Below are 16,177 nucleotides of genomic sequence, written 5' to 3'. Positions count from 1 at the left end.
TTCTGGAGCAGTTTCCTCATGCACATTTTTTTCACAGGTCGATAAAAAAAGGGACATTTAAGGAACAAAGAGGGACAGGGGCACTTGGGTCAAAAAGAGGGACTGTCCCTCCAAAAGAAGGACACTTGGGAGGTGTGCATAGGGGTAGGCTAACAATCACACCCTAGGTAATATATGCATAGTTCTTTGAAACACAAAATGCAAGTTACATCTTATAAACTGTGTGTCTACTAAGGTCCCACTTGTGTACCGTATAGTCTATTGCAGGCCTTAAAGGGGTTGTCCATCTTTTGGTGGGAGGCAGATGTACGTAGGGGGGAGGCAGATGTACGTAGGGAAGGATAATTACTTGCTTCCCAGTGCTGGCTCCTTCGCTCTATCTCCTCAGCTGCTCCGCTGGGCTCCTGTCACTACCAGAGCTTGGAGGAGTTCTCACTGCTCTGTTTCTCCGCCCCTGTGATGAGCTCTTTACTTTCTGTTTCCTTCCTCCCAGCTGTTCCTCCTGCGTTTGATTTCCCTGCCTTTAAATCACCCCTCCTGCTTTTGTAGTGTGTGGATTATATTTCTCATTTGAGTTGTAGCTCTTGCTTGAGTATCTTCCCTTGTATGCTATCCTTTCACTGGACCTGTGTTCTGCTGCAGCAAGTACTCCGGATATTGCCAGCCTGTCTTTGGATCCGTCTTCACTGCGGAGCAGTGGGTGAGGGTTGTCATCTCCCTGCTCAGGGGTAATGCTCAGACTTGGGCTTTTTCGCTGCCATCAGGGGATCCCTCCCTTCGATCCGTGGAAGGATTTTTTGTGGCCCTGGGGCAGATATATGATGACCCGGATCGTGTTGCTCTGGCCGAATCTAACTTACGTTTTTTATGCCAGAGCAAACTGTCTGCGGAGCTTTATTGTTCTGAATTTCGGAGATGGGCAGCTGATTCAGGTTGGAATGATGCTGCACTCCGGAGTCAGTTCTGTCATGGTCACTCAGAGAGATTGAAAGATGCGTTTGCTTTCCATGAGAGACCAACGTCCTTAGAGTCTGCCATGTCATTGGCGGTACGCCTTGACAGGCGTCTAAGAGAAAGAAACGAGACCTCTCTGTCCAGCCATTGTCAGTCTAGGGGCAGTGGTGCGGACTCATTCAGTGTGCAGGGGCCTCATCCTGTCTCAGTCCCCTCTGAGGAGGAGCCCATGCAGCTAGGTCGACTTGCCCCTGATAAAAGAGGATTTAGTCCTCAGAGAGTATGGTGTGTTTTTGTTGTGGCGGCATAGGTCATTTGGCAAATGTTTGTCCGTCTAGGAGATTCTTGAACTGTACTAAGAGCGATAATAAGAGAAAAACCTCAAAAGGTAGATCATCAAACTCTGCTTCATCTGCTACTTTGGGCAAAGTTGATCTAGGAATTGATGCTTTTCCTCTGACCTGCAGTTCCCATTTTCTCCTGTCTGCCAGGGTGGCGCTAGAGAGCAAAGTCATTTCTTGTGAGATTTTTGTTGATAGTGGAGCGGCCGTCAATCTTATTGACACTCAATTTGTAGCCATGCATGGTTTTCAGGTTGGCACATTAGAAAAGGATATACCTGTTTTTGCTTTTGACTCTGCTCCACTCTCACAGAGATCTCTGAAGGGCATTGTTCACAATATCCGGTTAGCTGTAGGTGACACTCATGTGGAGGATATATCTTGTTTTGTCCTTAACGGATTGCCTTCTCCTCTAGTTTTTGGGTTACCCTGGCTCACTAGACATAACCCCACTATTGATTGGCAAGGAAGGCAAATAAATGAGTGGAGTGACTTTTGTAGAGAGAATTGTCTTACAGCGACTTTTGCAGAGGTGTCTACTAAAACTGTGCCATCATTTCGCTCTGATTTCTCGGACGTGTTTTCCGAGAGCGGTGTTCAGCAGCTACCTCCTCACCGGGAGTTTGACTGTCCCATTAACCTCATTCCCGGCACCAAGCTGCCAAAAGCTCGCCTCTACAATCTCTCACAACCGGAAAGAATCGCAATGCAAACCTATATCTCCGAGAGTCTCGATAAGGGGCATATTCGTCCCTCAAAATCACCTGTTGCCGCTGGTTTTTTTTTTGTTAAAAAAAAAGATGGCTCTCTGAGACCTTGCCTAGATTTTAGGGAGCTGAACCGTATCACGATTCGCAATCCCTATCCCCTTCCTCTGATCCCGGACCTCTTCAACCAAATTGTTGGGGCCAAGGTTTTTTCCAAATTGGATTTGAGAGGCGCATAGAACCTGGTCAGGGTCAGAGAGGGGGATGAATGGAAAACGGCCTTTAATACCCCTAACGGGCATTTCGAGAATCTCGTTATGCCTTTCGGCCTGATGAATGCTCCGGCCGTCTTTCAGCATTTTGTTAACAGTATTTTCTACCATTTAATGGGGAAATTTGTATTGGTGTATCTTGATGATATTTTGATTTTTTCCCCTGATGTTCAGACCCATCAGGATCATCTTTTTCAGGTTCTGCAGATTCTGCGGAAAAATAAATTGTACGCCAAGCTGGAGAAATGTCTTTTTATGGTATCGGAGATTCAATTTCTGGGTTTTCTCCTCTCTGCTTCTGGTTTTCGCATGGATCCGGAGAAGGTCCGTGCTGTACTTGAGTGGGAGCTTCCTGAGAATCAGAAGGCATTGATTCGCTTTCTGGGTTTTGCGAACTATTACAGAAAGTTCATTTTGAATTATTCCTCTGTTGTCAAACCCCTCACTGACATGACAAAAAAGGGGGCAGATTTTTCCTCTTGGTCGGAGGAGGCGCTTGCAGCTTTTTCTAAGATTAAAGAGAGTTTTGCGTCCCAGGGCCCTTCTCCTGCCAAATGGCGACCCTGTGCCTTTTTCTCTAAAAAACTCTCCCCGGCAGAGAAAAACTATGATGTGGGAGATAGGGAGTTGTTGGCCATCAAGTTGGCTTTCGAGGAATTGCGCCATTGGTTGGAGGGGGCCAGGCACCCTATCACCGTTTTTACCGACCATAAGAATCTGGCATACTTGGAGTCGGCCAGGCGTATGAATCCGAGACAGGTTAGATGGTCTCTGTTCTTCTCCAGATTCAATTTTGTCGTTACATTCCGCCCTGGGATCAAAAATGTGAAGGCTGATGCTCTCTCTCGCTGTTTTCCGGGAGGAGGAAACTCCGAGGACCCGGGTCCCATTTTGGCGGAGGGGGTAGTTGTTTCTGCTCTATATTCTGATTTGGAGGCCGAGGTCCAGGCTGCCCAGACTGAGGCACCTGCCCGTTGTCCTTCTGGGAAGTTGTTTGTGCCTCCTGAGCTACGTCACAAACTCTTCAAGGAGCATCATGATACTGTTCTTGCTGGTCACCCCGGGAGTAGAGCCACGGTAGATCTCATTGCTCGGAGATTTTGGTGGCCGGCTCTTCGTAAGTCGGTGGAGGGTTTTGTGGCTGCTTGTGAGACGTGCGCTCGCGCTAAGGTCCCTCGTTCACGGCCTTCAGGTTCCCTTCTCCCGTTACCCATACCTTCCCGTCCTTGGACACACCTGTCCATGGACTTTATCACGGATCTTCCTCGTTCCTCAGGGAAGTCGGTGATCCTGGTGGTGGTGGACCGTTTTAGCAAGATGGCTCATTTCGTACCTTTCTCTGGTTTACCCAATGCTAAAACGTTGGCGCAAGCTTTTGTCGACCATATTGTTAAATTGCATGGCATTCCCTCTGATATTGTTTCCGATAGAGGCACGCAGTTTGTGTCCAGATGGAAGGCTTTCTGTTCTCGCCTGGGGGTTCGGCTGTCCTTCTCTTCTGCTTTTCACCCGCAGTCGAATGGTCAGACTGAGCGCCTCAATCAGAATCTGGAGACATATTTGCGCTGTTTTGTGGCAGAGAACCAGGAGGATTGGTGTTCATTTCTCCCTCTTGCTGAGTTTGCTCTGAACAACCGTCGTCAGGAATCTTCTGATAAGTCACCATTCTTTGGTGCATATGGGTTCCATCCGCAGTTTGGGACATTTTCGGGAGCGGCTCTTTCTGGTTTACCTGAGGAGGAGAGATATTCCTCGTCTTTGTCTACCATTTGGCAAAAGATTCAGAGTAAACTTAGAAAGATGAGTGAGAAGTATAAGCGTGTGGCTGATAAGAGACGTGTGCCTGGTCCGGACCTGAATGTGGGTGATCTGGTGTGGTTGTCTACAAGAAATATTAAACTGAAGGTTCCCTCCTGGAAATTGGGTCCCAAGTTTATTGGGCCTTATAAAATCTTGTCAGTCATCAATCCTGTTGCCTTCCATCTTGATCTTGTATTTCACAGATCTCTCTTAAAACCATATGTCCAGCCCACGGTACCCTCCTCTTTGCCTCCTCCTCCGATTTTGGTTGATGGCAATCTGGAGTTTGAGGTTTCCAGAATTGTGGACTCTCGCATTGTCCGCGGTTCTCTTCAGTACCTCGTTCATTCTAAGGGTTATGGTCCTGAGGAGAGGATGTGGGTTCCGGTGTCGGACATTAAAGCCACTCGCCTCATCAGGGCATTTCATAGGGCTCATCCTGAGAAGGTGGGTCATGGGTGTCCGGAGTCCACCCGTAGAGGGGGGGGGTACTGTCACTACCAGAGCTTGGAGGAGTTCTCACTGCTCTGTTTCTCCGCCCCTGTGATGAGCTCTTTACTTTCTGTTTCCTTCCTCCCAGCTGTTCCTCCTGCGTTTGATTTCCCTGCCTTTAAATCACCCCTCCTCCTTTTGTAGTGTGTGGATTATATTTCTCATTTGAGTTGTAGCTCTTGCTTGAGTATCTTCCCTTGTATGCTATCCTTTCACTGGACCTGTGTTCTGCTGCAGCAAGTACTCCGGATATTGCCAGCCTGTCTTTGGATCCGTCTTCACTGCGGCTGCAGCTCCTTCAGCTAAGTGTGCAGACATTGTAGTGTATCTGTGTGTTTTCTGACTGGATCCGAGGTGACCACGGTTCCCTCCATATACTGAGCAGGGCACCGGTGGCCGTGCCCCTTCCACTATTGTAGGGGTTACAGTGGTCATCAGTCTTAGGTACGCGGGCATGCCTCGTTCCACCATTTGGATCCGGGCATGGGCTTAGCAGCATAGGGAGAGCTTTGAGGGTCTGACAGGGGTCACCCTTTATCCTCCCTAGTTTGGGTCCGGTCAGTAGCTCTATTTTCGGTGCATGCTCTTGTTGCTCACATACAACCGTGACAGCTCCCTTGGTGAAAACTTCCTGTTTGATGCTGCTGCAGCGGTGAACTGCTCCCCTTGGATCATGACAAATGATTACGTGACATAAGGTGAGCAGATTACTGCTGCGGCCAGCAATTGGCTGCAGCGGCTTCAAACAGAAGGTTTGCATTCAGGGAGCGCAGCAGAGCAGCCAAGACTGTGGAGAGAAGGAGGTAGGAGCCAGCACCAGGAAGCAGGTAAGTATCCTTCCCTTTTGCAGATCTGCCCAGGAGGAGGGTTTGCCAAAAATCCATTTAAATGGGTTATCCAATCCTAAAAAAAGCCCCCCATATGCCGGGCCCCCACACTGAATATACTTACCCGGGTTCCTGATCCTTGCGCTGCTCCTGGTCCCCGGACCCCCCCCAGTGTCGGGGTGGCAGCCAATGGCAGGTGTGGACGCGAACAAGCCTCCCTAGCGTCACCCGCGATGCTAGGAGGGCTTCCCCCCGACACCAGATGTTTTCATCCGGGCATGGGGAGAAGCAGCAGCGGCTGTGCGGGGACCAGGAGCGGTACAGGGAGCATGGACCCGGGTAAGTATATTCAGTGTGGGGGCCCCGGCATATAGGGGGGCTTTTTTTTTAGGATTGGATAACCCCTTTAATGTCTACACAGAGATTCCACTGATTGATTATTTGCATTCTTGGAAGTGCCATTTTAACATCAGGCGCTAAGACCAATCTGATGTAAGAATGCTAACGCCATTGTACGAGCTCAACTAAGTCAATAAAGATGCATCTGATTTGTGTCAGTGACAGACAGCAGAATTGTGAATGCAGCTCTGGACTGGGATAAAGACTGTAAATCAGGATTAGGCTACATTCACGCGACCGTGTGCCCCCCGTGGCCGGATTGCGGGTCCGCAATACACAGGCACCGGCCGTGTGCATTCCGCATCATGGATCACGGACCCATTCACTTGAATGGGTCCGCAATCATGGAGGTGCGGAACGGAGGCACGGATCGGAACCCCACGGAAGCACTACGGAGTGTTTCCGTGGTGTTTCTGGCCGTGCCTCTGCACCGCAAAAAAGTAGCGCATGCACTACTTTTTTGCGGTGCGGACCGTCGGATGCGGATCGCGGACCCCATTCAAGTGCCCCACGGTCTGTGCCCGTGCATTGCAGACTGCAATTTGCGGTCCACAGCATGGGCACGGACCCCTATCGTTCGTGTGCATGTAGCCTTAGTGTGATATGAATTATGTCGACCTAATATAAAGCGTTAGGAGGAGATTTATCAAACTGGTGTAAAGTAGAACTGGCTTAGATGGCCATAGCAACCAATCAGATTCCACCTTTAATTTTTTACAGCTCCTTTGGAAAATGAAAGGTGGAATCTGATTGGTTGCTATGGGCATCTAAGCCAGTTCTACTTTACTCCAGTTTGATAAATCTCCCCCTCATACTGTTGTACAAGGGTTTTGATAATAATGGTACTTTGAAGTCACGCACTTTTGCGACTGTGTAATGCTCTCCATAACTTCTTCACAGCTCCTCCATAACTGTTCTTTATTCTCATGGAGCTCTTCTGGTGAACATCTCTGTGGGTCGACCTCATGGCTCTCCATTGAAGCGTATATGCGTGTTATAAACGGGCCTAGGCAAAAGATACGTTTTTCATATATTATTCATTCTTGCCCGTAGTTTGTTTGCCTAAAATGCTTGACATTATTTATAAAAATTATTATTTTAGGTTTTATGTTAGCAATAGTATAAAAATGTATTAATTGTTTTCTCTCTTTTTTTTTTTTACGAAGATATGACAGCTGGAATTAGTTTCTGTAGGCAACACTAATGATTTTGCTGCCTTATATGAAGCCTTGAGGTAGCACTTGCTCCTGGGAACTGTTGCCTGAATGGTCCCAAAGGACTATCTGGCCCATAAAATGCCACTAATAGTACAAATAATACCATTAAGGGCCCAGGAGCTTGAAGTTATGACTCAGCATAGGACTTTTTAGACTTTAGGAAGAGAAAATATATTTATTTGTTGACTTTTCACTTATCTACAAGTACTCCTTTCTTTGGCTATTATCAATAAGGACTTTGTGGGAGATTTATCAAACTAGTTTAAAGTAGAACTGGCTTAGTTGCCCATAGCAACCAATCAGATTCCACCTTTCATTTTCCAAAGGAGCTGTGAAAAATGAAAGGTGGAATCTGATTGGTTGCTATGGGCAACTAAGCCAGTTCTACTTCATACTAGTTTGATAAATCTCCCCCTTTATGTTCTCCTCTATAAGGAATGGAACCTCTTTATAAGGATAAGGAACTTTATGAGAAATCTCATGTTTACGCACCAAGGGTCTCATGAAGATATGTTTGTCCCACCATTTTCATATACTCTTCAATAGCCTTTGTGAGAATAGTGTTTTCACGGAATATTACTGAGTCTTGGACATCATGACGGGAAATCTCAGCTACACCAAGATCCACAAGGAACTCCTAGCAGAAAATAGTAAAGAAATAAGAAAGCGGTAAAAATTGTTAAATGACAAAGTTTAAAGCCAAATCTCATTCCCGTCTCACCTTGGCTTGGCCAGTGCTCTGCAGAATATATATCAGTGACCTCCCCAGATCTTCTTTTTCTCGAGCACTCAGAATAGGCTCCATTGCTCCGCTCAGTTTGAGATATCTCCAGGTTAGATACTCCGCAAACTCTTTATACTGAACCAGGGGACGAACACAAATCTTCCTGTACCTGCCCCGTACTCTCAGTGTTAAATCTCCACCAAGGGGCACCCACCTCTCCACTGCATCCTTCATTCCTTCCAATGCCAGTGTAACAGTTCCTACCCCAGTGGCTTCTTTGCCCTCTCGAAGAAGATGAAGAGCAACATGGCCTGATGCGAATGGCAAATCTCTCATGTTAAAGTTCTCTCCCCAAAATACTACTCCTGCTTCAGCTGCCTTACTTGAGGTCCTTCCATAAAGGCAACCATCTAAATGGACTTCACAAAAATACCGGGAGCGAGAACCACGATCTGAATGGGGAAGACCCTTGGCTTCATGGATCCAGAGACTGAGAGAAGAGTCTTCACGTTCACAATTATCCTAAACCAATGGAGAGAATATTTAAATATGTAATTTGTCAATGTGGGCTAGATTTGATAGACAATAGTCTACTAGTATGAGGAATATTGTAGACTTTTGTATATTTTTGTAGTATAGTTTTTGGTCCTATTATGGTCTGTTATGGATTATGTGGCTTTTATAGAGGACTGTCTGTATTAGCTTACAGGATGATGAATGGGCGTTCGTAAATTGATGAATTACTATGATTTCACCATTAGACTGATGTGATTGTTCTAACCTTGTCTGGTTGCACAGTTCTGCGGAGAATGTCAATCCATCGATCTCGCTCTTGAACTGAAGAACATCCAAAGCAATGGCTTCCAGAGGCTGTGATGACCTGTGAGATATAGCAATATACTGAGTAAAAAGGTGGCCATAAAAATCAGATTAACATCAGCCAACCCTACCAGCAGGATTAGGAAACCATCTAACGTATATGAGGGTGCCCCGACAGAAAGAAGGATCGGGCTGGTGAATTTCAATATGCCCTATCCCCTAGTTCTCACGGTAGATAAGTCTATCTGGCAGCAGCTTCTTCCTCTCTACTGTAGTAAGGTGCAGGGTACCGTAATGGATGGCAGATACGTGTCACCGAGGTTCCTAGCCTCAGTGAGGTAAGAGCCGGGTTTTGTGTGTTAAAATTTAGAAGCTGTTGACACCTTTAATACTTAGTATGGCTGCAAAGCCAATCCGGGCCGGCTTTTATTGGGAGTAGGTAAAGAGTTGGGCGGGTGCCTACTCCCCACGTTCCAGAACCAGGTTTTGGAGCTGGGATTTAAATTCCCAGGCAGAAACCTTAGCTGGGAGGAGAAGGAAGGGAAATCACGGTGACTCTGGGTGGTTTTTGCAGTGTGTGGAGATGAGGCCTGGACCCCGACACAGGCGTACAGAGCTCACGATGTGAAGAGAGAAAAATAACAGAGTTGCGGCACTCACCAGGATGTAAGCAGGTATCTTTATTCAGGCTTCCTTGGAAGTCGATACATAAGGGATCCAGGGGCGGACACAATGTTGCAGGCGTACAGAGCGCCCAGCATCCTGTGAGAATACTTTATGTGGCTGTGCGATCGGCCAGGACAAGACTCATTCAAGTAAAGGAGCCAGGTGAAGCTCTCTGTTATTTTGTGTGTGAACGAACACCAAGTGACTGTTTTGATTTTTCTGTTTGAGCAGTGTGAAATAAACGCTCTTTTGCTTCGTTACCTGGACTCCATTTGCCTCTATACTGCACTTGCACCCCTGTCTACCGGAGTAAATCCCCACACTACCCATTCAGAATGCAAGAATGTTTGGCTGGGTCTGCATGTGTATGGTGGCTTGAGGTCATCAATATTTGATCAGTGGAGGTCCGACTCCCGGCACCCCCGCGGATCAGCTGTTTGAAGAGGAACTAGTGCTCGCACAAGCGCCCCCTCCTCTTCAAACAGCTGGTCAGCGGGGGTGTCAGGAGTCGGACCCGCACCGATTAGATATTCCTAGGATAGGTCATCAATATGTACTGGCTTCACAACTCATTTAAAGCTGAGGAGAGGCAAATCTTCTTCTCTGCAGAAGCTACCTTATGGTTGATAGGTGGGCCGACACAATTTTGATCAAAAATGTGCACAAATCAAGTAAATATAGCATTAATGCAATTCAGAGTAATCCATGTTTCCAGTGGTTACATGTGTATTTTGTGCATGGAGCAGGGTTTGCATTCATTAGCCTCATTACCTCAAAGCAGAACTGCTCCCCAAGTATACTGCTGTGCAGAGCCTTTATGGTGACATCTTTCTCATTATCCAGATTCAGAATTTCCACACAACCCAGCGACTCATGTGATGCATGCAGGCTCCTGTATTGCAAATGAATGTTTTCAAGCATGAAAATAACTGCACAAGTAGGCAGACACCGCTATATACAGTACAAACCGGTGCTCACGGTGCTGTACTCCATAAAGCGTAATGAGGGTAACAAGATAAAAGAAGCATAAAAAAGACACGTTATCTTATTTTATCAGTGTACCTGGTTTTATTTAGCACACTATGGACTGTTCAGCATTACTATTGGTATATACTATATAGTGTACCTTCAATGTTTTTCAGCTATTTTTTATTTATTTATTAAAGGGGTTGTCTCATCTGAGTCAATGGGGGTATATCCTAGCTAGGATATGCCATGTGAATAATAGGGTTTCTGGAAGACCAGGCAGACTTTTAGGGAGCATATTTGTTGGCATGTACAGTCGTGGCCAAAAGTTTTGAGAATGACACAAATATTAGTTTTCACAAAGTTTGCTGCTAAACTGCTTTTAGATCTTTGTTTCAGTTGTTTCTGTGATGTAGTGAAATATAATTACACGCACTTCATACGTTTCAAAGGCTTTTATCGACAATTACATGACATTTATGCAAAGAGTCAGTATTTGCAGTGTTGGCCCTTCTTTTTCAGGACCTCTGCAATTCGACTGGGCATGCTCTCAATCAACTTCTGGGCCAATTCCTGACTGATAGCAACCCATTCTTTCATAATCACTTCTTGGAGTTTGTCAGAATTAGTGGGTTTTTGTTTGTCCACCCGCCTCTTGAGGATTGACCACAAGTTCTCAATGGGATTAAGATCTGGGGAGTTTCCAGGCCATGAACGTTTTGGTCCCCGAGCCACTTAGTTATCACTTTTGCCTTATACACGGTGCTCCATCGTGCTGGAAAATGCATTGTTCTTCACCAAACTGTTGTTGGATTGTTGGAAGAAGTTGCTGTTGGAGGGTGTTTTGGTACCATTCTTTATTCATGGCTGTGTTTTTGGGCAAAATTGTGAGTGAGCCCACTCCCTTGGATGAGAAGCAACCCCACACATGAATGGTCTCAGGATGCTTTACTGTTGGCATGACACAGGACTGATGGTAGCGCTCACCTTTTCTTCTCCGGACAAGCCTTTTTCCAGATGCCCCCAAACAATCGGAAAGAGGCTTCATCGGAGAATATGACTTTGCCCCAGTCCTCAGCAGTCCATTCACCATACTTTCTGCAGAAGATCAATCTGTCCCTGATGTTTTTTTGGGAGAGAAGTGGCTTCTTTCCTGCCCTTCTTGACACCAGGCCATCTTCCAAAAGTCTTCGCCTCACTGTGCGTACAGATGCGCTCACACCTGCCTGCTGCCACTCCTGATCAAGCTCTGCACTGGTGGCACTCCGATCCCGCAGCTGAATCCTCTTTAGGATATGATCCTGGCGCTTGCTGGACTTTCTTGGACGCCCTGAAGCCTTCTTAACAAGAATTGAACCTCTTTCCTTGAAGTTCTTGATGATCCTATAAATTGTTGATTGGGGTGCAATCTTAGTAGCCACAATATCCTTGCCTGTGAAGCCATTTTTATGCAACGCAATGATGGCTGCACGCGTTACTTTGCAGGTCACCATGGTTAACAATGGAAGAACAATGATTTCAAGCATCACCCTCCTTTTAACATGTCAAGTCTGCCATTTTAACCCAATTAGGCTGACATAATGATCTCCAGCCTTGTGCTCATCAACATTCTCACCTGAGTTAACAAGACGATTACTGAAATGATCTCAGCAGGTCCTTGACAGGACAGCAATGAAATGCAGTGGAAAGTTTTTTTTGGGATTAAGTTAATTTTCATGGCAAAGAAGGACTATGCAATTCATCTGATCACTCTTCATAACATTCTGGAGTATATGCAAATTGCTATTATAAAAACTTAAGCAGCAACTTTTCCAATTTCCAATATTTATGTAATTCTCAAAACTTTTGGCCATGACTATATGTAAATGGACGCTAGGCACACAATGCTGTCAGGTAAAAGAGTCCATATATGTAATGACGTGAGGTAAGTACCTATCATCCAGTTGTAGGGGTATTGTCCCCGTCTTCTTTCTTTGCTTCTTTTTTTTCCTCTTCAAAATTAATCCCTAAAAGTATAATTTAATACAGTTATAATGGCACAGGTAACGTAGACTTGGGTACTAGGACCACTGTGTAGCGCAGTACTATACTATGAAGTATAGTTCAGTCTTATATTAAAGGGGTTGTCTCGCTTCAGCAAACAGCATTTATGATGTAGAGAAAGTTAATACAAGGCACTTCTTAATGTACTTGGATTGTCCATATTGCCTCCTTTGCTGGCTGGATCCATTTTACTATTACATTATACACTTCTCATTTCCATGGTTACGACCACCCTGTAATCCATCAGCAGTGGTCGTGCTTGCACACTATAGCAAACAGCGCTGGCCTCTCTGGTAGCCAGGACCATAGGAGCGCACATAGGCCAGTGCTTTTTCCTATAGTGTGCAAGCACGGCCAACAATGCTGGATTGCAGGGTGGTCGTAACTATGGAAATGAGCAGTGTATAATGTGATGGAAAAATGAATCCAGCCAGCAAAGGAGGCAATATGGACAATGACAATAAATTAGTAAGGGCCTTGTATTATCTGTATCTACATGATAAATGCCATTTAATGAAGTGAGACAACCCCTTTAAGGCCAGGTTTACGCAAGCATGTTCAGTCTGAACACTGCTCCTCTGACCCGAACTCACAGCATCATAATGACTTCACAGCCTTTTTCCCTATAGAGAAGAAGATGTGAAAATGTCAAGAGCTCCAGCTCCAGCATGCTGCATATTAAAAGAAGCAAGAAACAAAAAAAACACCTGTTGAACAAAAACACCAGAAGCAAGAGAACGCTTGTGTGTCAATTAAGTTTCTTCTCTCGAAAATAAACATCAAAACTGCAAAATGTGAAGAGCAGAAAGCAGCCTTGTTACCTTCACATTATTATGTTGATTCTTTGCTTCTGTTTCTACATCTCTAACAGGATCAGCATCTGTAGTTAAAGAAAAACAGACCACAAAGGGTTAAATGAATCACCCGTTGTAGATCCAACTTAGAAACCTATCCTATGGTAAGTACATGGGGGTAATTTACTAACAGATATACGCCACTTTAAGGCGTATATCTGTCGGAGATTGCGGCACAAAGGTCATTTGCGTTGCAATTTGCAACTTTTCCCCGCTAACGCCAGGTTGATAAAAAGAGGGTGTGGCGTGGGCAGGGAACGGGGCGGACCAACAGGACCATCTCATTTATCATTTTCTATGCCTGTTTTAGGTGTAGAAAAAGGTCTAAATCTACACCAGCAAGGGAGCTGGTGTAGGTTTAGACAGGCGGTAGATATGCCGAAGTTAAAGAGGCTGGCGCCTCTACATAAATTCAGCGCATCCACCGTCAACTAAAGTAGTGTTTAGTCTAAAATGCCAATCCTAATAAATCACCCCCATGGATGTTATTTTCAACTGGTCTATATGGCAAGTGATATTCAAGTAAATCTGTCAGGTCTAGCTGAGGGTAGCATAAGGTAGACTGGGAGATGCTGAGCTTGTGAAAAACCGGAATTAGACTTACCGGTAATTCAGTTTCCATGAAATCACCATGACGGCCTCACAGGAGATTGACCCATGACCTCTGTGGGGGCAGGAAACAGAGAAGAGGTTAAATTGCCCCCTCCCACCACCACACCTCAGTGTTTCAAAGATATCAAGTGCCAGAACAAAACTATTAGTATTTCCCAGTATTACTTCATACCAGGAGAGATAAAGGTGAAACCTCATAAAAGGGGAGTGAATATACGGGCCATCATGGTGATTTCATGGAAACTGAATTACCGGTAAGTCTAATTCCGGTTTTTCCATATTATCACCATGACGGCCTCACAGGAGAGTTATAAAATTACTTCTTATGGGGGGGGGGGGGGCAACCGCCTGAAGAATCTTCCGACCAAAGGAGAGGCCGGAGGTTCCAGATAAATCCAAGCGATAATGTCTCACAAATGTGTGAATGCTAGACCAGGAGGCAGCTATGCATATATCGTCCAGGGAAGCCCCTGCTCTTTCAGAAAAAGTAGTAGAGACAGCTCTGGTAGAATGTGCCTGAGTATTAGATGGAGGATCCAGATTTTGATTCCTAAAGCATAGGGTAATGGTGTCTTTTATCCATCTTGCAATGGAGGATTTTAAGACCTTGGATCCCTTATTTCTCCCAGCGAACTGGACAAGCAGGCTGTCAGACTTTCTAAAATCTTTAGTGGCGTCTAAATATTTAAGGACTGTACGTCTAACATCAAGGGAATGAAATTTGTTTTCCTCCTGATCCTTAGGATTGTTGAAGAAAGATGGAAGAAAGATCTCTTGGCCTCTGTTACGGTCTGAGGCTACCTTTAGCAGGAAACCTGGGTCTAATTTTAGTACAATTTTATCCTCAGTGATGGAAAGGTATGGTTCACGAATAGAGAGAGCCTGAATCTCTCCTAGTCTCTTAGCGGAGGTAATTGCTATAAGGAAGGCGGTCTTAAATGAAAGTAACTTAGTTGAACAGTTCTCCAACGGCTCAAACGGGGAACGCATAAGGTTATTGAGTACCAGATTCAAGTCCCAGGTCGGGGTGCGAGATCTTAAGGTGGGTCTAAGCCTACGGGCAGCTCTTATAAACCGCTTACTCCATCTATGGTCTGCCAAGTTGGTATCAAAGAGGGCGCTTAATGCGGAAATCTGAACTTTTAAGGTAGATGGAGAGAGACCTAGTTCAAGCCCATTTTGTAGAAAATCCAGAATCTTTTGAATGTTAGGCCCTTTAAGGTTTGGATTCTTTTCACCTGACCATGAGCAGAACCTTTTCCAGATTTTCAAATATATCGCTGATGTCACCTTTTTCCTGGAGCATCTCAAGGTGGCTATGACTTTGTCCGACAGGCCCTGAGACTTTAAGATGGAGACCTCAGGATCCAGGCCGTGAGTTTCAGGAATTCTAGATGAGGATGTAGTAAAGGACCTTGGTATAGGATGTCCCCTCTGAGTGGGAGTCTCACCGGGTCGTCCATTGCCAGTCTCAGGAGCGGAGCAAACCAACCCCTCTTGGGCCAGAACGGGGTGATCAATATCACTGTGGTTCTCCCTTCCAGTATTTTCTGAATGACCCTCGGGATGAGAGGCATTGGAGGGAATGCGTATGCTAGATCCCAACACCATTTCAGAGAGAAGGCGTCTATTCTCCAAGGATGGTCTCCTGCGTTCAGGGAGCAGAATGTTTGTAATTTCGTATTCTTTTTTGTCGCAAAAAGGTCTATTGTAGGAAGTCCCCATCTCTGGGTTAGCATGTTGAAGACCTCTTGATTCAGAGCCCATTCTGTGTGGTCTATCCTTTGCCTGCTTAAAAAGTCCGCTTCTAGATTTAGGGACCCCTTCAGGTGCATTGCTGAGATGGATCTTAGCTCTTTTTCTGCAAAGGAGAAAATTTCCTCTGTGATATTCTGGAGTCTCCTTTATCGAGTCCCTCCCTGGTGCTTCAGGTAGGAGACCACAGTCGTGTTGTCCGATAGGACCTTCACATGCTGCCTTCTTATCAGCTGCCTGGCTGAAAGTAGAGCCTCCCTTACCGCGTACAGTTCCCTGAAATTTGAGGATTGGACAGATATGTGATGCTTCCAAGTTCCCTGGAAGTAAGCTTTGTCGACTTTCGCTCCCCATCCAGATTTGCTGGCATCCGTGAAGATTGTTATTGCCGGCGATTGGATCCATGGGACCCCCTGGAAAAGATTCTTCTCCTTTGTCCACCATGAGAGAGAAACCTTTACTGACCCTGGAATCCAAAGCTTGAAATCTAGAGAGCCCTTCTTCTTGTTCCATTGGGACAATAGCCAATTCTGTATTACACGACAGTGAGCCTACGCCCACTCCACTGAAGGCATACAGGAGGTTAGAAGGCCAAGAAGGCTCATTGCTTCTCTCACTGAGCATTTTTTCCGGTGTTGAAAGCGCCTCACCTTGCTTACCAGAGACTGGATCTTTATCTGTGGCAGGAAAGTTGACTGTGTTAGGGAGTCTAGTATCACACCCAGGAAT

General features: G+C 45.7%; 1 protein-coding gene across 1 annotated transcript in view; it reads right to left on the bottom strand.

Annotated features, from left to right (window-relative positions):
* RASAL3 (RAS protein activator like 3) overlaps nt 1-16,177 on the bottom strand; it is a 71,647-nt gene that overhangs the window by 36,049 nt on the left and 19,421 nt on the right. The window contains exons 5-11 of the mRNA XM_040414714.1: nt 13,049-13,113; nt 12,117-12,190; nt 9,990-10,110; nt 8,515-8,613; nt 7,731-8,255; nt 7,502-7,646; nt 6,654-6,798 (exon numbers count right to left, since the gene is read on the bottom strand). Of these exons, the coding sequence (XP_040270648.1) occupies nt 6,654-6,798; nt 7,502-7,646; nt 7,731-8,255; nt 8,515-8,613; nt 9,990-10,110; nt 12,117-12,190; nt 13,049-13,113 (1,174 nt within the window). The remainder of the gene's footprint in view (nt 1-6,653; nt 6,799-7,501; nt 7,647-7,730; nt 8,256-8,514; nt 8,614-9,989; nt 10,111-12,116; nt 12,191-13,048; nt 13,114-16,177) is intronic.

This window comes from Bufo bufo, chromosome 1 (assembly GCF_905171765.1).
Source record: "Bufo bufo chromosome 1, aBufBuf1.1, whole genome shotgun sequence".
Taxonomy (NCBI): domain Eukaryota; kingdom Metazoa; phylum Chordata; class Amphibia; order Anura; family Bufonidae; genus Bufo; species Bufo bufo.
The sequence above is the reverse complement of the archived record's forward strand: the minus strand, read 5'-3'. Positions and strand labels throughout refer to the sequence as shown.